General features: G+C 42.0%; 1 protein-coding gene across 3 annotated transcripts in view; it reads left to right on the top strand.

The window, feature by feature from the left end:
- Nucleotides 1-20,819, top strand: part of tmem108 (transmembrane protein 108) — a 94,980-nt gene extending 74,161 nt beyond the window's left edge. For 2 of the 3 annotated variants that reach the window (XM_048615359.1, XM_048615354.1), the window contains exons 4-5: nt 15,202-15,382; nt 20,600-20,733. In XM_048615359.1, coding sequence (XP_048471316.1) covers nt 15,202-15,382; nt 20,600-20,613 — 195 coding nt within the window. In that variant the 3' untranslated portion in view covers nt 20,614-20,733. Of the gene's footprint in view, nt 1-15,201; nt 15,383-20,599 lie in introns of all 3 variants that reach the window. The other variant, XM_048615365.1, reaches the window with a different exon arrangement.
- Nucleotides 20,820-24,883: the final 4,064 nt, after the last annotated feature.

Raw genomic sequence — 24,883 nt, 5'->3', positions numbered from 1 at the left:
TAGATTTGTAGCTCAGGTTGTAGATGTTGTGATGGGTTGGCTCACCGAGCTGGTTCGTTGTTCTGCAGACATTTCATTACCCTGCTGGATAACATCATCAGTGCAGCCTCTGATGAAGCACCATTGTGTTTTCCTGCCTGGTTTTTAAACTCTGGAGTCCGTTGAGCTGGATTACCTCACTTCCGGTTTTCCTTCATAGTGGAGTGTATATGGGGTCGAGATCTATGCGTTTTTTGATGGCTTTCTTCGTGGAGTACCAGGCTTCTAGGAATTCCCATGCCTGTCTCTGCTTTGCTTGTCCCAGGATCTTGGTATTGTCCCAGTCGAATTGGTGGTTCTCCTTATCCATGTGAATAGAGATGAGTGAGTATTGGGCGTGTCTTTCTGTAGCCAGTTGGTGTTAGTGTACCCTTGTCATTAATTTCCTTCCTGTTTGTCCGATGTAGTGTTTGTCACAGTCTCTGCAGGGAATCTTATAGATGACACTGGTCCTGTCCATAATGGGAAGTGGGTCTTTGGTTCGGGTGAGCAGTTGTCATAGGGTTGATGTGGGTTTGTGTGCCACTCTGATGCCCAGCAGTCATAGGAGTCTTGTGGTTAGTTCCGATGTGTTCCTGATGTAAGGTAGCGTGATAAGTGTGTCGGAGCATGTAGTATCTTCCTGGTGTTGTTCGTGTAGGCATCTTCTGACCCAGTTTTTTGGATATCCGCTATCTTTGAAAACCCGGAAGAGGTATTCTTCTTCTTCTCAGCATAGTTCTGTGCTACTGCAGTGTGTTGTTGTCCGTTTAAATAGTGTTCGCATGCAGCTTCATTTGTGTGTGTTAGGATGATTACTATTGAAATTCGATACCTGGTCAGTGTGTGTGGCTTTTCTTGTACTTCCGTTTGGAGTTCCTCATTTGTCTTGCGTTCTATCATGACGTCCAGGAATGGGAGCTGTTTGGTCTTCTCCTCTCTGGTGAATTTGATTCCGGTGAGGGTGTTGTTTTTTAGTTTGTGTGTCTCCTCTAGTTTGGTCTGTTTAATGATGACAAAGGTGTCGTCCACGTAGTGTATCCATAGTTTTGGTTGGATTTGCGGAAGAACTGTCCTTTCCAGACTTTGCATCACTGCCTCAGCTGTAAGTCCGGTGATAGGTGATCCCATGGGTGTCCTGTTGATCTGTTCGTATGTTTGGCCGTTGAAAGTGAAGTGGGTGGTGAGGCATAGGCCCAGTAGCTTTAGCATGTTGTCTGTGGAGATGGTTTCACTGGGTCTTGTTCTTGTTCTAGTAGTGCTGTCATTGTTTCCCTTGCTAGTGGTATGTCTATTGATGTGAATAGGACAGTGACATCAAATGATATCATTGGCTCCTCGTCATCTATCCTTATATCTTTGATACAGTTGAGGAATTCTTGGGCTGAATGGATTGAGTAGGATGACTTGTTGACGAGGTGCCTTAGTCTCCTTTGTAGTTCCTTGACTAATCTGTGTGATGGCGTGCCTGGAAGGGAGACCATGGTTCTAAGGGGTACTTCCGGTTTGTGTACTTTCGGGAGACCATAGAATCGGGGTGTGTTGGTTCCTTTGGGTTTCATTCTTAAGAAGTCTGTTTTGTTGATCTGTGCTGTCTGTTTGAGTCTTTTTAGCGAGTAGAATATTTTGTTGCCTAGTTGCAGTGTCGGGTCAGTCTGTACTGGCTGGTATGTGTTCTCGTCAGCTAGCAGTGCCTGTGCCTTGGAGATGTAGTCCCTTTTATTTAGTATTACTGTCATGCGCCCTTTGTCTGCGGGTAGTTTTGTGATGTTCTTGTCCTTCTTCAGTCCTTCTAGGGCTTGCCTTTCCAATGTGTTGAGGGTATTGAGTTCGTCCTTTCTGGTCAGTGTTGGGATTACTGTCTGTCTTATGGTTTGTTATGTTTCTTCGTTGATGTTGTTGGTCCTCAGTGTGGCTTCCAGTGTGGCTAGGAGTTCCGTTTTGTTGGTGTCTCTGTAGTTATAGTTAAGTCCTCGGGTGAGAACGGCTTTTTTCTGTGTTTGTCAGTTTCCTGTCGGAGAGGTTTCTTATCCAGGTGTCTGCTCTGTTGTTGTCGTTTTGGTGGGTAAGTGTGGCTAGCTTGGACTGAAGGGTCTGTCTTTTCTTGGCCCGTGTGGTCTGTTGGCTGATGTTGATGGCTTGTTCCATGTCCGTTGTCCAGTCCTGATTGGTAGCTTCCAGGAATAAAGTCTTTTGACGCATAATTTCTCTTTTATATCTGTGGAGCTGGTTGTGTGCGTCGTTTATCATCACCTTTACCATCTTGCGGCCATTGTGTTCTGCTGTTCTGCGGCCGAGAAGAAGAATACCTCTTCCAGGTTTTCAAAGATAATGGATATCCAAAAAACTGGGTCAAACGATGCCTACTCGAGCAACACCGGGAAGATACTACATGCTCCAACACACTCATCATGCTACCTTACATCAGGAACACATCGGAACTAACCACAAGACTCCTACGATTGCTGGGCATCAGAGTGACACACAAACCCACATCAGCCCTACGACAACTGCTCACCCAAACCAGAGACCCACTTCTCACTGTGGACAGGACCAGTGTCATCTATAAGATTCCCTGCAGAGACTGTGACAAACAGGAAGGAAATTAACAACAAGGGTACACTAACACCAATTGGCTATAAAAAGACATGCCCAATACTCACTCATCTCTATCCACATGGATAAGGAGAACCACCAATTCGACTGGGACAACACCAAGATCCTGAGACAAGCAAAGCAGAGACAGGCCCGGGAATTCCTAGAAGCCTGGTACTCCACAAAGAAAGCCATCAACAAACACATAGACCTCGACCCCATATACACTCCACTATGAAGGAAAACCGGAAGTGAGGTAATCCAGCTCAACGGACTCCAGAGTTTAAAAACCAGGCGGGAAAACACAACGGTGCTTCATCAGAGGCTGCACTGATGATGTTACCCAGCAGGGTAATGAAATGTCTGCGGAACAACAAACCAGATCGGTGAGCCAACAACCACAACAGACAGTCATGTGTCCATCAATGAATCTTGTTGTATTGACTTGACTCTGCTAGTTCTTATCTGAGGTATTTCATTCCAGCAAGCAAATCTGCTCGATTTGAACCTGCTCGTTAGCTAACAAACAGGATTAATAGATTCAATTTTGCCCTGATCTACATGCAAATATCCAAAGAAGGAACAAGAGTAGGCCAGTCGGCTGTTTAAGCCTGCTTGCCATACAATAAGATCATAGCTAATTTGATTTTAACCTCAACTCTACATTCCTACATATTCCCAATAATCTTTTATCCCCTGGTAATAAAAAATCTATCTACTGGGAATATTTAAAGATTCCTCATCCACTGCCTTTTGAGGAAGGGAATTCCAAAGACTCTCAACACTGAGAGAAAAAGTATTTCCTCATCTATGTTTTAATCGGTGCCCCCTTGTGGTTAACCTATGAACCCTAATTCTAGATTCCTCCACAAGATGAAATATGTTTTCAATATCCACCCAGTCAAATCCCCTAAGAATCCATGTTTCAATTAAATTACCTCTGATTCTTCTAAACTTCAGAGGATACTGGCCTAGCCTGTCCAACCTTATTCATAAGGCCATCCACATATTCCAGGTATTAGTCCAGTAAACCTTCTCTGAACTGCTTCCAATGCGTTAACATACTTATGGTCACCAGTACTGTACGCAGTACTTCGGATATAACTGAAGCATAACCTCCATATTCTTGCATTCAGTGCCTCTTGCAATAAACCATAATATTTCATTAGCTTTCTTGATTATTTGCTCTATGTGCATACAACGTTCTGTGATTCATACACTAGGACAGACAGATCTCTCTACATCTTAGAGCTCTGCAACCTCTCATCATTTAGATAGTGTGCTTTTATAAATCTTTTCTGCCAAAATAGACAATTGCATATTTTTCCAAGTTATTTGCCAATCTTTGCCCACTCATTTAACCTATTGCTTAACCTTTTATAGGTTCCGTATGTCCTCTTTACAGCTCCTTTACCTACTATCTTTGTCATCAGCAAATTTAGCTATTTTGCCTGCAATTCTCTGCTGTACAGATTTCTTCATTCAAATCATTTGCATAAATTATAAAGAGTGGAGGTTCCAAGCAGGGATCCCAGTGGCACACCACGTGTGGCATCCTGCCAGCCTGAAAATGACCTACTTATTCCTACTGTCTCCTTGGTGTTAGCGAACCAACCTTCTGTCCATGCCAATATATTACCTCCTACACCATGAGCTGCTATTTTCCATAGTACCCTTTGTGGTGGCATCTGATCGAATGTCTTCTGAAAATCTTATGTACAATACATCCACTGGTTGCCCCTTATTGACAGCACAAGTTACTCTTTAAAGAACTCCAATAAATTAGTTAAAAATGATTTCCCTTTGACAAAATCAGGCTGTGCCTGATTGCTTGACCTTATCCAAATGCCCTGTTATAACAACTTTAATAGTAGTTTCCAACATTTTCCCAAAGACAGATGTTAAGCTAACTGACCTGTAGTTTCTTGCTTTCTGTCTCCATCCCTTTTTGAATAAAAGAGTTAGATTACCTCTTCTCCAATCTAAAGCAACCTTCCCTTAGTCTAATGAGTTTTGGAAAATTAAAATCAATGCATAACTATTTCATTGGCCTCTTCATTTAAGACACTTCTAGGATGCAATTCATCAGCACCTCAGGGCTTGTCAACTCACAGTTCCAACAATTTATTCAGTACTATTTCTGTGATAATTGTAATTTTCTTGACTTGCTCCCCCACTTTCAATTCCTGATTTTCAACTATTTTGGGATATTACTTGTATCCTGTCTAGTGAAAACTGATGCAAAATATCTGTTCAATTCATCTGCTATCTCTTTATCATCCATTACTGATTCCCCAGAATCATTTTCTATAGCACCAAAACTTAATTTGTTAACTCTTATTTCTGATATTTAAAGAAACTTTTCCTTTTTTTTATATTTTTGGCTAACTTTCTCTCATACTCTAATTTTCCCTCATTAATCTTTTTATAGTCCTTTTCTCTTTTGTATATTTTGTCTAGTCTTCTGACAATCTTTGCAGAACTATATGTCTTCTCTTTGAGTTTGAAACAATCTTTGACTTTATTAGTTATTATTTCTCATTTGTTGGAATGTATCTATTCTGTATGGAATATTCTTTTAAACAATTTGCCAATGCATTTTAATTGAACCAACCCTTAACCTAAATTATCAATCCACTTCTGCTAATTCTGCTTTTATGCCCTCATAGTTGCCTTTGTTTAAATTCAAAATAGCTGTCTTGCAAGCCCACTTCTCTCCCTTAAATGGTATGTAAAATTCAAGTCAGTAAAATGATGTCAGTAATTAATCCTGTCTCATTCGTCCAAAACAGGTCTAGCATAGCCTCTTCTCTGGTTGGTTCATAACATTCTGGTTCGAGAAATTTTCCTGAAAACATTCAGTAAATTCCTCCACCAGACAACGTTTTCCCAATTGATCTTTCCAGGCTATATATAGGTTTTAAATTGTCATGATCCAGATTTTTTAGCTGGTAGGAATGAATAATATTCATCATTCATCATACTTACACTTGCCCCCAGAATCTGTCTAAACTATACTTCACAATTTGTGTTTATTAGATAGTCAAAATATTGCAGTGCCATCTACAGGCAATCTGAGACATATATGCATAGTGCAGAACATATATCAAGAAGTGCAACTTAGATTTATTTCTAAATATTGAAATAAAAATTTCAATTTACAATCAAGTACAGAAAGCAAAGAAAAATGAAGAAAGGCAGGAACAGACAGAGAATGATGGACAAACTCAGCAGATGAGGCAAAATCTATGGAGAGAGAAACTGAGATAACGTTTCAAGTCCAGTATAACTCCTTTTCAGAACAGCAAGATGTTGGAAAGTGCTTTTTTTATACTTTTGACAGAGGAGGTGTGGTATCAAAAGTATTTAGAAAAAAACATTTTCCAGCATCTTTCTGTTCTAAAGAAGTGTCAGACTGGAGTTGAAACATTAACTCTGTTTTTCTCTCTCTACTGATGCTGCCAGATTTGCTGAGTTTTTCCAATAATCTCTTGTGTTTGTTTCATATTTTCAGCATCTGCAGTATTTTATTTTCCTCACTTTTTGAATAAGGATGTCACATTAGCAATTTTCCAATCTTCTGGCGCTTGTTCAGAATCCAAGAATTTTAAGAAAATTATAACCAATGCATGTACTAGGTTTAACAAACAGGCAGCAGCATGGCAGATGGAATATACTGTGAAAAAATATGAGGTTATTCACTTTTGTAGGAGGAAAACATGTGCAGGGTATTCCTTAAATGATAAGAGGTTGGCATTTGTAGATGTACCAAGGGCCTAGGAGTCCATGTCAAAAGTCACTGAAGGCAAACATGCAGTTGCAGCACAATTATAAGGCTAATGAACTGTTAGAAATAAATACAGAGAGGCTGGAGGAACACAGCAGGTCTGGCAGCATCTGTTGAAAAAGAAACAGAGTTAACATTTCAAATCCAATATGACTTAGAATCTTTCCTCCTTACTGGGATGTATTTTTGCTGAGAGTCATGAATAACCTCCTTAAATGTCTATTACTGCGTGCTTTCTGTCATTCCTGCTAATCTGTCTGCCCAGTTCTCTTTAGCTGTCTCTATGCTCATTTCATTGTAATTCCCTTTATTTAAGTTAAACACAATTGTCTCTCACCCAGGTTTCTCACTCTTGAACTGAATATTAAATTCTATCATGATATGATCACTACTTCCTAGGGGATCTTTCACTTGGAAATCATTTATTAAACCTGCCTTATTACCACATCCAAGATAGCCTGATTTGTTTTTATTCATTCACGGAATGAGGGTGTTGCTGGATTTATTGCCCAGAGGGCAGTTAAGAGCCAACCACATTGCTGTTGGTCTGGAGTCACATGTAGGCCAGACCAGGTAAAGATAGCAGTTTCCTGCCCTGAAGGGTATTAGTGAACCAGATGGGTTTTTCCTGACAATCAACAACAGATTCATGGCCGTCATTAGATTCTTAATTCCAGATATTTATTGAATTCATGTTCCACTCATCTGCCATGATGGGATTCGAACCCAGGTCCCCAGACCATTATCTGGGTCTCTGGATTAACAGTCCAGCGATAATACCACTAGGCCATTGCCTCCCAAAATTCCTGGTGCTCCATGACATATTGCTCTAGAAAACTATCCCTAATGCATTCTGTTAATTTGTTGTCATAGCCACTCTATCCAATTTTATTAACACAATCAAAATGAAGATTAAAGTCACCCATAATTATTGCTCTATTCTTTTTACATGCATTTGTTGGTTTATAGCCTTAACCACAGAGTGGCTACTGTTTGGGAGTCTGAATGAACTCCACATTATCTGAGTTCAAATCATGTCTCACATTACCTCCACCCAAGTGGACTCTACGTCATCTGGGCTCAAATCATGTCTGACAACTGTCCTCATTTCAGTTTTTTATTAAGAGTGTTAGCCCACCACTTTTTCTATCCCTTCTGTCTCTGCAAAATATCAAATATACATGAATGTTAAGTTCCTGGTTTGCTCTTCTTGTAACCATGTTTCCAAAATGTCTATGAGATCATATTTATTTACCTTGATTTGCACCATCAGTTTGTCTACCTCATTTCAAATACTTCTTGCACTATGACATGAAGACTTTAAGTTTGTTCTGTAATTACGTTCTATTAAATTGAATCCATACAGTGTGGAAACAGGCCCTTCAGCCCAACAAGTCCACACCAGCCCTCAGAGAATCCCACCCAGACCCATCCCCCTAATCTACACATCTCTGAACCGGCAATTTTGCATGGCCAGTCCACCTAGCCTGCACATCTTTGGACTGTGGGAGGAAACCAGATCACCCAGAGGAAACCCACGCAGACATGGGGAGAACGTGCAAACTCCACACAGACAGTCACCCGAGATTGGAATCAAACCCAGGTCCCTGGTGCTGTGAGGCAGCAGTGCTAACCACTGACCCACCGTGCCACCCTAAATTGAATTAAATTATATTTGTTCTATTATATTCTATGGGGTGGCGCGGTGGTTCAGCGATTAGCATTGCTGCCTCACAGCTCCAGGACCTGGGTTCAATTCCACTGCCAGGCAACTGGCTGTGTGGAGTTTGCACATTCTCCCCGTTTCTGCGTGGGTTTCCTCCAGGTGCTCCGGTTTTGTCCTGCATTCCAAAGATGTGTAGGCTAGGTGGATTGGCCATGCTAAATTGCCCATAGTGTTCAGGCATGTGGAGATTAGGTGGGTTATAGGGGGATGATGGTTTTATAATTTCTATGCAACTGAATCCAACTACCACCTGCATTTAGTTTAAAGCCCAAGCTACAACCCTAGTAGTGATCAGGGCATTAATTCTGATGGAGTCCATCACATTGGAGCAGCTGCCTCCTTCACTGGTATTGATGCCAATGTCGCATGAATTCAAACCTATTTTTCCCACACTAATCTTTGAGCTACACGTTTTCCTCTTAAATCTTGTTGATCCAGTGCCAATTAGCGCATGGCTCATGTTGTAATCTGGAGATTATTATCTTTTTGGTTCTGTTTTTTAATTTAGCCCCTAGCTGCTCTTATTCCATCAGCAGAGCCTCTTTCCTCTTTGTATCTATCAGTGGTATCCATGTAGACAATGGCAATCTTTCTGCTCCCACTCCAAGTTCTTCTGCAGCCCAGATATAAAACCAAAGGTAAAGGAGAAGGTAGGATTGCAGGTTAATGATGGGGTTTATTGTTACCAAAAAATTAAAGGAATAAAATGTATGAATGTCATATTGGATTAATGAACCATAAAAGTGTAGGGAACTTTGATAATAGATAAAATCCCTACAGTGTAGAAACAGGCCCTTCGGCCCAACAAGTCCACACTGACTTCTGCAACCCAAATGAGATAACTTGAACCCAGGCACCAGGCAGGCAACTCAGCCTTTGGTACTCTCGATCCTTGCCACAGAGAACAGTTTCTCTTCCCCTGACTATGCTGTCTCCAATAATAATTACATTTCTCTTTTCTCCCCACTCTTGAATGGCTCCCTATAGCACAGTGCTATTGTCAGTTTGCTCATCTTCCCTACAGCCCCTGCTCGTCCACACAGGAAGCAAGAACCTGAAACCTGTTCGACAAACTCAAAGACTGAGGCTCCTTCAGCACTATCTCCTCGATCTCTCTACCTGCCTCACTCATAGTCACATCCTCCTGTCCCTGACCACTGATCAAAGTTAAAGTAGTTAGTCTAAGGAGTATGACTGCTTCCTGAAACACAGCATCCAGGTAACTCTCCCCCTCCCTGATGTGATGCAGTGTTCAAAGCTCAGACTCAGCTCTAACAACCAACTCTGACTAACTCTGGCCTCTAACAGCAAAAAAAACTTTGTTGTGCTAGTATGACTCCAAACAGGGGAGAGGAATCCCCCTGATTCCCATTGATTCCAGTTTTACTAAGGTTCCTTGATGTCAGACTGAGTTAAGTGTGGTCTTAATGTCATGGACAGTAATTCTCACCTTGCCTCTGAAGGTCAATTCATTTGTGCATATTTGAACCAAAACTGGAATGAACTGGAATAATTTCTCTGATCGAGTCCAAAATGTATTATTGAACAGGTTATTCCTGAGCAAGTGCTTCTTGATAACATTATTGATATTTATTTTAGAATTTGAATGTTGTGATGTTGCTGTGGCTTTAAGAGGTTATGTTGTCCTTCTGTTTGAAGAGAGGTTATAAGGCAAAAGTGTCAAGCAGTCTATAAAAACCACAAGAATAAACAGCTTGTGAGAACTTGTTTTTTTTAAAGTTGGAACAATAGAAGCATTCATCATGGGTGTGACCAGCTCTCACAGACCAGGTTTTTGAGTTTTTTTCCAGTTTTTAAGTTTAGTTTTAAGCAATTGCTGTTGTGGGCTTGAAGAAGAGAAAGCTATTCTTCCCTCTCTTAATTATAGCCATTCTCTTCCTAGGCTGCTAATTGCATGTGAGACAAAATCAGGTTTTCTGAATTTGCCTTTTTGCCAAGGGGTGGTATTTACGGGACATTACTATATTGGAAAAATTAATGAAAAATAGTTACTGTATCTCTTATTCTGTTAAGTTTTCCAATAGAGTTAAGTTATTTTAAACTCCTCTTTCTTTTGTTGTATTTTAACAATAGTGTTTAAATAAATTGTGTTTTGATTAACGTCGAGTAGTCTGACCAGTCGCATTGCATCTGGAACACGACACTTTACATTTGCTTCTAAAATAAGAAAAAGTTAGGGTCTAGTCTACCTTCTTTAAATATTTTGAGGGGGTCTGGTCTGGCCCATAACAATGTTGAACTATTAGTTGAGGCAAGGTAAGATTCTTATTTTTTTAAGTGTAAAAGTGCGGAGATGGCAGTTAGGGTGGTGGTATGCTCCTCCTGTCAGATGTGGGAAATCAGGGAGCAGTCTCGTGTCCTTGACAACTATATCTGCAGGAAGTGTGACTGGGTGCAGCTCCTCACAGACCGCGTGGTTCGGTTAGAGAAACAGCTGGACACACTGCGGTGCATACAGGGGGCAGGGATAGTGATAGATTCTATCTTTAGGGAGGTGATCACACCACAGGTCCAGGCAGATAGGTGGGTGACCACCAGGAGAAGCAAGCAGGTAGTTCAGGAGTCTCCTGTGGCTATTCTCCTTTCAAACAGGTATACCGTTTTGGATACTGTTGCGGGGGGATAGCCTCTCAGGAGGTAGTACTAGCAGTAGCCAGACCTGTGGCACCACAACTGGTTCTGCTGTAGAGTAGGATGTGGCAAAGTCTAGGTGAGTGATAGTAGTAGGTGACTCGATAGTCAGGTGTACAGATAGGCATTTCTGTGGCCATGAACGAGACTCTAGGATGGTGTGTTGCCTCCCTGGTGCCAGGGTCCTTGATGTCTCTGAGTGCGTACAGGACATCCTGAAGCAGGAGGGAAATGAGCCAGAAGTCATTGTCCACATTGGCACAAATGACAAATGACATCTTAAGATTACTACCTGTGCGATGGGCTAGTGAGGCTAGGAACAGAAAGAGTGCACTTGAACATGTGGTTACAGAGCTGGTGTAGGAGGGAGGGCTGTAGATATATGGATCATTGGGATGTCTTCTGGGGAAGGACGGGTTACACCAGAACTGGAGGGGCACCATATCCTGGGCGGGAGGTTTGCCAGAGCTCTTCATGGGGGTTTAAAATAGTGTGGCAGGGGGATGGAAGCCGGAATATTAGGCCAGTCAGTGCAGAGACTGGGGACAAAAAGTGTGACAGAGATATGCATAACACAGAGTAAGATCAGGCAGAGCGAAGTCGCGGGGCTCAGAGGGACTGCAGAACTGGAATGCATTTACTTCAATGCAAGAAGTATAGCAGGTAAGTCAGATGAACTAAGAGCATGGATTACTGCATGGAATATTATTGCCATTATAGAGACATGGTTAAAGGAGCGACAGGACTGGCAGCCTAACATTCCTGGATATTGCTGTTTTAGAAGGGACAGAAAGGGAAACAGAAGGGGTGGGGGAGTTGCACTGCTAATTAGCGATCACATCACATTGTTGAGGGAGGACACATTGGAGGGATCTTGCATTGAGGTATTATGGATGGAGGTCAGGAATAGGAAGGGTGAAATCACAATATTGGGAGTTTTCAATAGGCCTCCCAACAGCCCACGGGAAGACAGAGGTGCAGATTTGTTGTCAGATACTGGAAAAGTGTGAAAAGAGTAGGGTAGTTGTGGTGGGTGACTTCAACTTTCCTCTTATTGACTGGGAATCCCTTATAACCAGGGGTTTGAATGGAAACCAATTTGTTTGTTGTGTCCAGGAGGGCTTTTTGCGGCAGTATGTTGATGATCCAACCGGAGAGGAGGCCATATTAGTCTTGGTCCTAGTGAATAAGCCAGAACAGATGATTGATGTTTCAGTAGGAGAGCATTTTGGGCTTAGTGACCATAACTCCATAAGATTTTGAGTAGTTATGGAAAAGGACACAAGTGGCCCTCGGGTGAGGGTGCTTAATTGGGCAAGAGCCAGTTACACCCAAATTAGACAGGAACTGGAGAATATGGATTGGAAGCAGTTATTTGAGGGCAAATCTGCCTCTGGCATGTGGGAGACTTTTAAAGACCAATTGGCTAACGTGTAGGACATGCATGTCCCTGCAAAACTAAAGGATAGGAATGGCAGGATTCAGGAACCATGGATGACAAGGGAAATTGTATGTTAGTCAAAAGAAAAAGGGAAGCATACAATAGATCTAGGCAGCTACAAACTGATGAAGCCCTGGAGGAGTACAGACAAATTAGGAAGGAACTTCAGTGCACAATTAAGAAGGTATAAAGGGGCCATGAAATGTCTTTAGCAAACAAGGTCAAGAGAATCCCAAGGCTTTTTATGTATGTATTAGGAGAAAGAAAAGAATAGGCTGACTCCAGGACGAAGGAGGGGAGTTATACTTAGAGCCACAGGAAGTAGGGGAGATCCTGAATGAGTACTTTGTATCAGTTTTCACCAAGGAGAAGGACATGACTAATATTGAGGTCAGGGATGAGTGTGTGAATACTCTAGAGAATGTTGAAAGAGGAAGTTTTGGGAATCCTATATTGCATTAAGATAGACATGTCCCCAGGACCAGATGGGATCTACCCCTTGTTATTCAGATGCAAGGGAGGAAATAGCTGGGGCATTGGCAGATATCTTCACATCCTCGTTGATCACAGGTGAAATTCCGGAGAACTGGAGGTTAGTGAACGTTGCTCGCTTGTTTAAGAAAGGATGCAGGGATAATCCAGGAAACCATAGGCCAGTGAGCTTGACGTCTGTGGTGGGGAAGCTCTCGGAGAAGATACTGAGGGACAAGATATATGCGCATTTGGAGGAAAATGGACTAGTTAGTGACAAGCAGCATGGTTTTGTTACGGGAAGGTCATGTCTCATCAACCTGATTGAATTTTCTGAAGAGGTAACAAGGATAATTGATGAGGGAAGGGCTGTGGATGTAGTTTATATGGACTTTAGCAAGGCATTTGATAAAGTCCCCCATGGCAGGTTGGTACAAAAACTAAAATCACAAAGGATTTGGGTGGCCTGGCTAGATGGATAGAAAACTGCCTTGGTCATGGAAGACAGATGGTAGTGGTGGAAGGATGTTTTTCAGAATGGTGACTGGTAACTTGTGGTGTTCCACAGGGGTCAGTCTTAGGACCTTTGTTGTTTATAGTATATATAAATGATCCGGAGGAAAATGTGGGTGATCTGATAAGCAAATTTGCTGATGACACAAAGATTGGTGGAGTTGATGATAATGCCAACGATTGTGAAAGGATACAACATAACATAGATAAATTGGCAACTTGGGCACAAAAATGGAAGGTGGTGTTTAATCCAGACAAATGCAAGGTGATGCATTTTGGAGGATCAAATTTAGTTGTGAATTATATTGTAAACGGCAGAACCCTTAGGAACACTAACATTCAGATGGATCTGGGCGTGCAGGTCCACAGTTCCCTGAAAGTGGCAACACAAGTAGCCAAGGCATATGGTATGCTTGCCTTCATTACCCGGGGCGTGGAGTACAAGAGTTGGCAAACACGTTGCAGCTATATAAGACCCTTGTTAGGCCGCATTTAGAGTAATGTGTGTAGTTTTGGTCACCATACTACCAGAAGGATGTGGAAGTTTTGGAGAGAGTACAGAGAAGGTTCACCAGGATGTTGCCTGGTCTCCAGGGTATTGACTATGAGGAAAGGTTAAAAAGACTAGGATTGTTTTCATGGAAAGATGGCGGCTGAGAGGGGACCAGATAGAGGTCTACAAAATTATGAGAGGTGTATATAGGATGGATAGTCAGAGGCTTTTTCCCAGGGTTGAACTTTCAATTACAAGGAGGCACAGGTTCAAGGTCAGAGGGGGAAAGTTTAAGGGAGATGTGCGAGGGAAGTTTTTCACGCAGCGAGTGGTAGCATCTTGGAATGCACTACCAGAAGAGGTGGTGGAAGTGGGCGCATTGAAGACATTTAAGAGACACCTAGATGGATACATGAATAGGGAGGAAAAAGAGGGATATGGATCGAAAAATGGCAGGTTTATTTTTAGATTAATTAGGGCATGATGGTCAGTACAGACTTGGAGGGGCGAAGGGCCTGTTCCTGTGCTGTACTTTTTCATTTGTTCATTTGTTCATTTAGTAGTATGTGAGTTTTGGTCTGTGTTTATGAGGAGGTTTAACAATTAACTTTGAGATTAGTTGTGGAGCTTTTTTCTTATTTGAGATCAGTATGAAATAGTTGCTGGAGTGCTAAAGGGAATCTTTCTGCATTGGGAGAGGTTTAAGAGTAGACAGAAAAAGGCTATTAGGCTGCTTTCGGTTAGTTATCAGGGCCTTTTTTTTTGCTTAGGGAAGCACCCATGTCTTGGAAATCTTTTGGCTTCAGTTTCAGTCCTGGTTGAAGTTACATGAATGAAACAGTTCTCGTGGATGAAGGTAGGAGTTAGTTCAGAAAAGTTAGAAATTGGTTCCCTCAGTTTAAAGGTTGTATTTGAAAGTTCCAGACTGGAAGTGTTTGATTAGAAACCTAATGGATTATTTGAAGCTGAGAGACTCTAAGGTTAATTGAGCAACTACTCAATGAAGAGGCTATCAGACTCTCAACACTGTGAATTAGAAGCAATTGTGAAGTCAAACATACAGAGATGATTGAAAAAGAGATTCTTTCTGGTGATGAAGTACTGCGCTCTTGGGATAGATAGTAATTTATTCTTTCTTTGCGTTTCAAAATCTTTCCAAATTGTTTTATATGTAAAAGCTTGGGTTATTGTATTTTATCATCTTTTTCATAATAATCTTTTGTTTTATTGTTAAAACCAGATCTGCAGCATTATGTGATCTGACCTTCCAGTAATAACACCAGCTGGGATCATAACAATTATGACATAGAATGAATTGTATTGGTTGAGGACCGTGATGCTGAGGATCTCCAGAGGAGGCCAAGATGGACCATCCACTTGGAGATGGATGCAAATGTAGCTTGTCCTTTGTGCTAATGTTTTGGGCTGTGTTTTGAGGATGGGGATATTTATGGTGCCTTCTCTTCCTATGAGCTGTTTAATTGTCCACTATCATTCACAAATAGATTTGGCAAGACTGCAGAGATAAATCTGATCCATTCCTTGTGGGATCAATTATTCCAACCCCAAACACTTCCTTGGTGTTTCCCTCCCTACCTCCTCCTCTAACCAAAAAGAAGCATGCACATGCCACTGTGAGGACCAGAAGCAAGGGAAAGGGAGAGATCCAGAGAGCATTCTGGGAAGGTGAGTGAGGGAAGACCTACCGCGGGTATTCACAGCAATAAGTGTTTAATAAATTTTCTTTAAAATTTATTGGTGATAGAAATGTCAGTCAGTAGGGTTTAGTGCTGCACTTGTGAGATGTGGGAGTTCCGCAATGCTTCCAGCGTCCAGGACGACTACATCTCAGGAAGTGCACCCAATTGCAGCTCCTCATAGACCGCTTGGATAGGCTAGAGTGGCATCAGGTGCACTTAGGAGCATGAGGGTGGCAGAAAGCATCATAGACAGTAGTTTTAGACATGTGGTGACACCTAAGGTGCAGGTGACCGGTGGAAGGGACAGGCAGCCAGTGCAGGAATCCCCTGTCGCCGTCCCTCTCTCTAACAAGTATACCATTTTAAAATTGAATCAGAGATAGTAGGAACTGCAGATGCTGGAGAATCCGAGACAACAAGGTGCAGGGCTGGATGAACACAGCAGGCCAAGCAGCATCATAGGAGCAGAGAGGCTTCATCAGAAAAGGGGGAGGGGAAGGGGGTTTTGAAATAAATAGGGAGAGAGTGGGAGGCGGATAGAAGAGGGATAGAGGAGAGGATAGGTGGAGAGGAAACAAACAGGTCGAAGAGGCGGGGATGGAGCCAGTAAAGGTGAGTGTAGGTAGGGAGTTAGGAAGGGGATAGGTCAGTCCAGGGAGGACGGACAGGTCAAGGGGGCGGGATGAGGTTGGTCGGTAGGAGATGGAGGTGCAGCTTGAGGTGGGAGGAGGGGATAGGTGGGAGGAAGAACAGGTTTTAAATACTGTTGCGGGGGGAATGACCCATCAGGGGATAACAGCAGCAGCAGCCAGACTGGTGGCATCACGGCTGGCTCTGTTCTTAGAGAGGAAAGGAAGCACAAAGAGCACAAGAGCAGTAGTTATAGGGGACACTATAGTTAGGGGTACAGATAGGCGCTTTTGTGGATGTAAAAGAGGCTCCTGGATGGTATGTTCCCTCCCTGGTGCCAGGGTCCAGGATGTCTCTGAATGGGCAGAAAGCATTCTGAAGGGAGAGGGTGAACAGCCAGAGGTCATGGTACATATTGGTACCAATGACAGAGGTAGGATGAGTGATGAGGCCCTGCAGCAGCAGTTCAGGGAGTTAAGTAGACAGTTAAAGAGCAGGACCTCTAAAGGTTGTAATCTTGGGATTACTGCCTGTGCCACGTGCCAGTGAGGCGAGAAATATGAGGATAGTACAGCTCAACACATGGCTCGACAATTGGTGTAGGAGGGAGGGTTTCTCTTCTGGGACAAGTGGGACCTGTACAAGAAGGACAGGCTGCATCTCAACTGGGCACCAATATTCTGGCTGGGAGATTTGCTGGTGTCACTTGGGAGGATTTAAACTAGCTTGGCAGGGGGTTGAGAACCAAAGCAAAGGTAAATTGACTGAAAGGGAATTAGATAATAGGACCAGTAAGACTCAGAAGGAGAGCAGGCAGGGTGTGGTTGCTAATCAAAGTGGGTCTAGTGGACTGAAGTGCATCTGTTTCAATGCAAAAAGTGTAACAGGTAAGGCAGATGAACTTAGAGCTTGGATTAGTACTTGTAACTATAATGGTTGTTGCTATTACAGAGACTTGGTTAAGGGAGGGACAGGATTGGCAGCTTAATGTTCCAGGATACAGATGTTTCAGGCGGGATACAGGAGGATGTAAAAGGGGTGATGGATTTTCACGACTTGTTAAGAAGAATGTCACAGCTGTATTGTGGGAGGATACCTCGGATGGCTCATACAGCAAGCAATATGGGTAGAGCTCAGGAACAGGAAGGGTGCAATCACAATGCTTGCAGTTTACTATAGACCTCCCAACAGCCAGCAGGAGATAGAAGAACAGATATGTAGGCAGATTTAGGTAAGATGTAAAAGTAACAGGATGAATGAAAATCCCAAGAGCAAGAGGGTAGCCAGGGAGAGGGTTGGTCGACTCAAGGAACAGGGAAGGGAACTTATGTGTGGAGCCAGAGGAAATGGGCGATGTATTAAATGAGTACTTTGCATCAGTATTCACCATAGAGAAGGACTTGGTGGATGATGAGTCTGGGGAAGGGTGTGTAGATAGTTTGGGTCATGTTGATATCAAAAGGGAGGCGGTATTGGGAGTCTTGAAAAACATAAAGGTAGACAGGTTTCCCAGGGCCTGAATATACTCCAGAATACTGAGAGAGGCAAGGGAGGAAATTGCTGGGGCCTTGAGAGAAATCTTTGTATCCTCACTGGCTACAGGTGAGGTCCCAGAGGATTGGAGAATAGTCAATGTTGTTCCTTTGTTGAAGAAGGGTGGCAAGGATAATCTAGCTAATTACAGGTCGGTGAGCCTTACATCAGCGGTAGGGAAATTATTGGAGAGGATTCTTCAAGACAGGATTTACCCCTACTTGGAAATAAATGAGCATATTAGTGAAAGGCAACATGATTTTGTGAAGGGAAGGTTGTGTCTCACTAACTTGGTTGAGTTTTTTGAGGAACTGATGAAGATGATCCATGAGGGTGGGGCAGTGGATGTTGTCTACATGAACTCAGTAAGGCCATTGACAAGGTCCCTCATGGCAGACTGATACAGAAGGTAAAGTTGCACGGGGTCAGCGGTGAGATTGCAAGATGGATAAAAAAACTGGCTCAGTCATAGAAGACAGAGGGTAGCAGTGTAATGGTGCGTTTCTGAATGGAGGACTGTGACTAGTGGTGTTCCTTGGGAATCAGTGTTGGGACTTTTGCCATTGTTATATGTATAAATGATTTGGAGGAAAATGTAACTGGTCTGATTAGTAAGTTTTCCGATGACACAAGGCAGGAGGGAGGTTGGTAGAATTGCAGATAATGATGAGGACCGTCAAAAGATACAGCAGGATATAGATCGGTTGGTGACTTGGGCAGAGAGATGGCAGATGGAGCTTAATCCGGAAAAATGTGAGGTAATGCATTTTGGAAGGTTGAATCCAGATGCAAAATAGTAAATGGGAGAACCCTTAAGAGTGCTGATAGGCAGAGGGATCTGGGTGTACAGGTACACAGGTCACTGAAAGTGGCAACGCAGGTGGAGATGGTCGTCAACAAGGCATACAGCATGCTTGCCTTCATCGGCTGGGGCATCGAGTTTAAAAATTAGCAGGTAATGTTGCAGCTTTATAGAACCTTAGTTCGGCCTCATTTGGAATATTGTGTTCAATTCTGGTCACCACACTTCCAGAAGGATCTGGTGGCTTTGGACAGGGTACAGAAAAGATGGAGGGCATTAGCTATGAGGAGAGGTTGGACAAACTTGGGTTGTTCTCACTGTAACGACGGAGATTGAGAGGCGACCTGATAGAGGTCTACAAGATTATGAAGGGCATGGACAGAGTGGATAGTCAGAAGCTTTTTTCCAGGATGGAAGAGTCAGTTACAAGGGGGCGTAGGTCATAATACGAGGGGCAAGGTTTAAAGGTAATGTTCAAGGCAATTTTTTCCATAGAGGATGGTGAGTGCCTGGAACTCGCTGCCGGGGGAGATAGTTGAAGCAGGTACAATAATGACTTTTAAAAGGCGTCTTGACAAATACATGAATAGGATGGGCAAAGATGGATATGGTCCCCGGAAGGGTAGTGGGTTTTAATTTGGATGGGCAACATGTCAGTGCAGGCTTGGAGGGCCAAAGGACCTGTTCCTGTGCTGTAATTTTCTTTGTTCTTTGTTCTTTATCCCTGTCTAATGCAAACTACTTCCTCTGTTTGGCATACCAAATAGTTCTGCATATTAGCTTCACCAGGTTTACACTTCATTTTTATATATGCCAGTGTTGCTTCTGGCATGCCCTCTTCACAGCTCCAGGGTTGATTATTTGGCTTTATGGAATGGTAGAATAGGGGTTAATTCATGCTTCATGGATGCCCTGCTCTGAGTTGCTTGATTTGTTTAAATTCTATCCCATTTAGCATGGTGGTAGTGCCAGACTGATAGAGAAGATCCTTAACATGAAGAGGGAACTTTGTCTTCATAGTGACTGTGTGTTGGTCAATTCAACCAAAACTGTCAAGGACAGACACGTCTGCAACAAGTAGATTGATGAAGATAAGATCAAGAGTGGTGGGCGTGTGGAATGCGCTGCCGGCAGTGGTAGTGGAGTCAGATACTTTTGCGACTTTTAAGCAACTCTTGGACAGGCACATGGAGGATAGTAAAATGTAGGCTATGTAGTGTAGTTTGATCTTAGTAGGATAATAGGTTGGCACAACATCGTGGGCCGAAGGGTCTGTACTGTGCGGTACTGTTCTATGTTCTACGTTCCTTTTATTGATTCTCTGGTCACCTGTCTCATACACAGTTTAGCAGTTTTGTTCTGTAGGACACAGCCAGTTCAAATACTAATGATGCTTCTGAGTCACTCCTGATGATGGACGTTGAAGTCTCCCACCAGATCATGTTCTAAGGCCTTACTGCCCTCAGCACTTTCATCCATTAGTGTTCAAATGGAGGAGTACAGATTTATCAGCCAGGCTTGCAGGAAATTTCCTTGGCTATGTTTGACCTGATGCCAAAAGAATATATGGGGTCCAAAATGAATGTTCAGGACTCCCAAGGCAACTCCTTCCTGACTGTATATGTATATCCATAGTGATGGTGGTGTCTAAGATATTGTCTGTAAGATATGACTCCATGAGTGTGATAATGGTAGGCTGATGCTTGACTACTCTATGGTACTGCTCTCCAAATTTTGGCACTAGTAAGGAGGATTTTGCAGGGCTTAAAGGGCAGGGCTTGCCTTTGTCATTTCCGGTGCCAAGGTCAATGCTGTGTGATCTGTCTGGTTTCATTTCTTTTCCAATTTGTAGTAGTTATTTACAACTGAATGACTTACAAGCCCATTTCAGGTGACATTTAAGAGACAACAATATTGCTCTGGGTCATGTAAAAGCTAATACTAGCTGGGTTGAATTACCTTTTTGTGTGCTTCATAAAATGAAACGATTTGAGAGGAAATCATGGAATATTTTAGGGAATATGATTCATTGAATGTTCTATATTCTAAAACTACTTCCCCCACTATGCAGGCAAGAATCACATCCCCTAAAACATTCCATGACTTCCTCACAAAATGTTTCACTTCATAAATGATTTTATATATTTTATATATGATAATATCATAGTATTTAAATACTGCATAATTTGGAATGATGCATAGGGATATCTAATTTGGAAATGGTTGTCTTTTTTTTAGGACCATCTATCTGAACCTCAGTCCCCTCTGAATGGTGATTATGTAGACACTGGAATGGTTCTTGTCAATCCTTTTTGCCAAGAAACAGTCTTCTCATCGAACATAGATTTCCTGAGTTGTAGCCATGTGAAAAAGAAACCTGAATAAAGCTGTGTTACCATAATACCTGTATTAGGTATATACTTCAACGGTAATCTTTAAAAGCAAACCAGCTTAGGTTATGGACCGCTTTTCCAAAAATTCATAGTTCATTTTTTTATATCTGAAGAAAACTTTACAAGATTACTTTATCAAATAAAAGAATTTCTCAGCAGATAACTATTTAACTTCTGGTTTACTTGTCTATTTCTTGTGATTTTTTTTTCCTGCTTTTAACATGTACGTTTTTTTACTGATGTAGTGTTTTATATTTATTTGTAATTGTAATTTTAAGGAAATCTGTAGTTAAAACTGTAGTCAGTGCATTAGACCAGAACAATAAATGTGTTTATGCTTAGAACTATCAATCTGAAGTTAAAAATACTGTGCAGTATAAGGAATGCTTTTGTTTGAATCATGACATGTACATGCACTTCATATGCCACATTACTGTAGTCCACCAAGTATGAAGCATAATGCATTAAGCCAAATTTAGTCTTAAAAGTCTCTTTCCTTCAAAACAACCCTTTTAAAATTAAAATGATTTTTGTTATTATCTTTGCAAATCTACATACTAAGAAGGCAAAAAAGAAATTTTGAAGGAAACCTGCTTCCTGTGGGTTATCACTGACCAGGGTACAATGTGGCAAAGCATAGAAAGGTATCTAGCATTCACCAGATGTGCCATGCATATTAAAACATAGAACATAGAACAGTCCAGCACAGTACAGGCCCTTCAGCCCACAATGTTGTGCCAACCTATTATCCTACTAAGATCAATCTACCCTGCATACCCTACATTTTACTATCCTCCATGTGCCTATCCAAGAGTCGCTTAAATGTTTCTGATGTTTCTGACTCCACTACCACTGCCGGCAGCCCATTCCACGCACCCACCACTCTTTGTGTAAAGAACCTACCTCTGACATCTCCCCTATACCTTCCTCCAATCACCTTAAAATTATGCCTCCTCGTAATAGTCATTTCCGCCCTGGGAAAAAGTCTCTGACTATCCACTCTATCTATGCCTCTCATCATCTTGTAAACCTCTATCAAGTCACCTCTCATCCTTCTTTGCTCCAATGAAAAAAGCCCTAGCTCCCTCAACCTTTCCTCATAAGACCTGCCCTCCAGACCAGGCAGCATCCTGGTAAATCTCCTCTGCACCCTCTCTAAAGCTTCCACATCTTTCCTGTAATGAGGTGACCAGAACTGCACACAATATTCCAAGTGTGGTCTAACCAGAGTTTTATAGAGCTGCAGCATAACCTCACGGCTCTTAAATTCAATTCCCCTTCCAATGAAGGCCAACACACCATACACCTTCTTTACAACCCTATCAACTTGGGTAGCAACTTTGAGGGATCTATGGACGTGGACCCCAAGATCCCTCTGTTCTTCCACACTGCCGAGAATCCTGCCATTAACCCTGTATTCTGCATTCAAATTCAACCTTCCAGAATGAATCACTCACACTTTTCTGGGTTGAATAACATCTGCCACTTCTTTGCCCAGCTCTGCATCCTGTCAATGTCCCTCCACGCGGTCCACAACTCCACCAACCTTCGTGTCATCAGCAAACTTACTAACCCACCCTTCCACTTCCTCATCCAAGTCTTTTATAAAGATCACAAAGATCAGAGGTCCCAGAACAGATCCCTGCGGAACACCACTGGTCACTGAGCTCCAGACTGAATGCTTTCCAATTACTACCACCCTCTGTCTTCTATTGGACAACCAGTTTTGTATCCAAAAAAACAAAATTGTAAATAAATTTTTGCTTGCAAAGTGAACAAAAGCGCAAGCTGTCAACTTTGGGACGTGGCATCTGAGTGACCAGTTTCGCTCCTTAATCAAGCGAATAGAAAAATTGCAATATTAACACATTAAGAGAACAAAGACTGACACAATCAGAGTGGGTGAATTCAATGTCAACTGAGGAACAACAAGGGAAATAAAAGGGGAAAAGAAAGATTGGATTCAGAAACAGAACCAAGAGACAAGGGAAAAGTAAAATTTAAAAAAAAACATGCCATTTTATAATCTCCCAACAATTTTACCAAAATTGGCAAAGTGGCCATCTTGGAGAGTTTCATGTGTTCTAGAGCTCTAGTGAGTTTTCTCACCCTATTCTCCACAGTTCGCCCTATCAGCTATGCATCATGTCTCTATGGCACCCAACTCTGAGAGTTTTGTGCATAATAAGAGTCATAGAGTCATACGGAATGGAAACAGACCCTTTGGTCCATCCTGTCTGTGCTGACCAAGTATCTCAAACTAAACTAACCCACTTGCCTGCATTTGGCCCATATCCCTCTAAACCTTTTCTATATATGTCACTGCCCAATAGTCTTTTGAATGTTGTAACTGTACCTGCTTCTATCTCGGGCAGTTCATTCCACATACAAACAACCCACTGTATGAAACGTTTTCCTTCAGATTCCTTTAAAATCTTTCTCCTCTCAAAATATACCACCTAGTTTTGAACTCCCCCACCCTAGGGAAAAGACCTTTGCTATTCACCTTATATATGTTACTCATGATTTTATAAACCTCTGTAAGGTCACCCCTCAACCTCCTACGCTTTAGTGAAAGAACTACCAGCTAATTCGGCTTCTCCTTATAACTGAAACCCTCTAATCCTGGCAACATCCTGTTAAATCTTTTCTGAGCCTTCTTAAATTTAATAATATCCTTCCTGTAGAAGGGTGACCAGAACAATACACAGTACTCCAGAAATAGCCTCACCAACATCCTGTACAACCTTAATATGACATCATAACTCCTAAATTTAGATGATCAATTGTTTCTTAACCACCTTGTCTATCTGTGACACAACTTTCAAAGAATTATGTAACTGAACCCCTAGGTCTCCCTATTCAACAACACTACCTAGGGCCCTACCGTTAACTGTATAAGTCCTGCTCTTGTTTGTTTACCAGGATGCAATACCCTGCATTTATCCAAATTAATCTCCACCCGCCACTCATCAGCCCATTGGCACAATTGATAAAAATCCCTTTGTAATCTTAGATAACCTTTCTCACTGTCCACTATACCACAAATTTTGGTGTCACTTGCAAATGTACTAACCATGTCTCCTAAATTGTCATCCAAATCATTTATATAAATGACAAACAAAAGTGGATGCAACACCGATCCTTCCGGAACACTGCTTGTCACAAGCCTCCAGTCCAAAAATCAATACTCCAGCACCACCCTGTATCTCTTACCATCAGGTCAATTTTGTATCCAATTGGCAAACTTTCCCTGAATCCCATATGATCTAACTTTACTAATCAGTCTACCATGCGGAACCTTGTCAAAGGTTTTATTAAATTCCATATAGACAACATCTACTGCTCTGCCCTTATCTGTCTTTTTGGTTATATCCTCAAAAATCTCAATCATATTTCCGAGACATGATTTCCCATGCACAAAGCCATGTTGACCATTCATAAGCAGTCCTTGTCTCTCCAAGTACATGTAAATACTATCTTTCAGAATCCCTTCCAACAACTTATCCACGACTGATGTCAGTCTCACCAATTTATAGTTTCCAGGCTCTGCTTACAGCTTTTCTTAAGTAAAGCAACCATCCAGTCCTCTGGCAGTTCAACTGTGGCTGTAGATGATTGTCTCCTGTGGTTACACACATAGACAATCTCATCGAACATGAAGGGGCGCTTATCTGTCCCTAGTTGCATTTTCCATAATTCTGCAGATGATTCTGAGTTTTTACCAAAGTTTCTTGTCCGGCTCTGTTCTGGATGTTCTTGAGATCTACAACTGCTTTCAAGGACGTTACAGCATTTCCACAATTTTGCAAAGAGTTCAAATTTTCTGTTTTGAAGTTGCTAACATTGTGGTGTTATGCATGTTCTTGAGATCTACAGCTGCTGTCAAGCATCTTCCAGCATTTTCCACAATTTTGTGCAAGGTCCTGATTTTGTGTTTCGAAGTTGTTTATCTGGCTGTATTATGCATGTTCTTGAGATCTACAGCTCGTTTCAAGGACATTCTAGCATTTCTGCAATTTTGCGGAATGTTTTCATTTCCTCTTTCATAGTTTATTTTTTTGCTGTTGTGTGCATTTACTTGACATTTTCCAGCACTTTAAAGCATTCCATCATTTTCTGCAATTTG

Source organism: Rhincodon typus, chromosome 2 (genome assembly GCF_021869965.1).
Source record: "Rhincodon typus isolate 14 chromosome 2, sRhiTyp1.1, whole genome shotgun sequence".
In the NCBI taxonomy this organism is placed as follows: Eukaryota; Metazoa; Chordata; class Chondrichthyes; order Orectolobiformes; family Rhincodontidae; genus Rhincodon; species Rhincodon typus.
The sequence above is the reverse complement of the archived record's forward strand: the minus strand, read 5'-3'. Positions and strand labels throughout refer to the sequence as shown.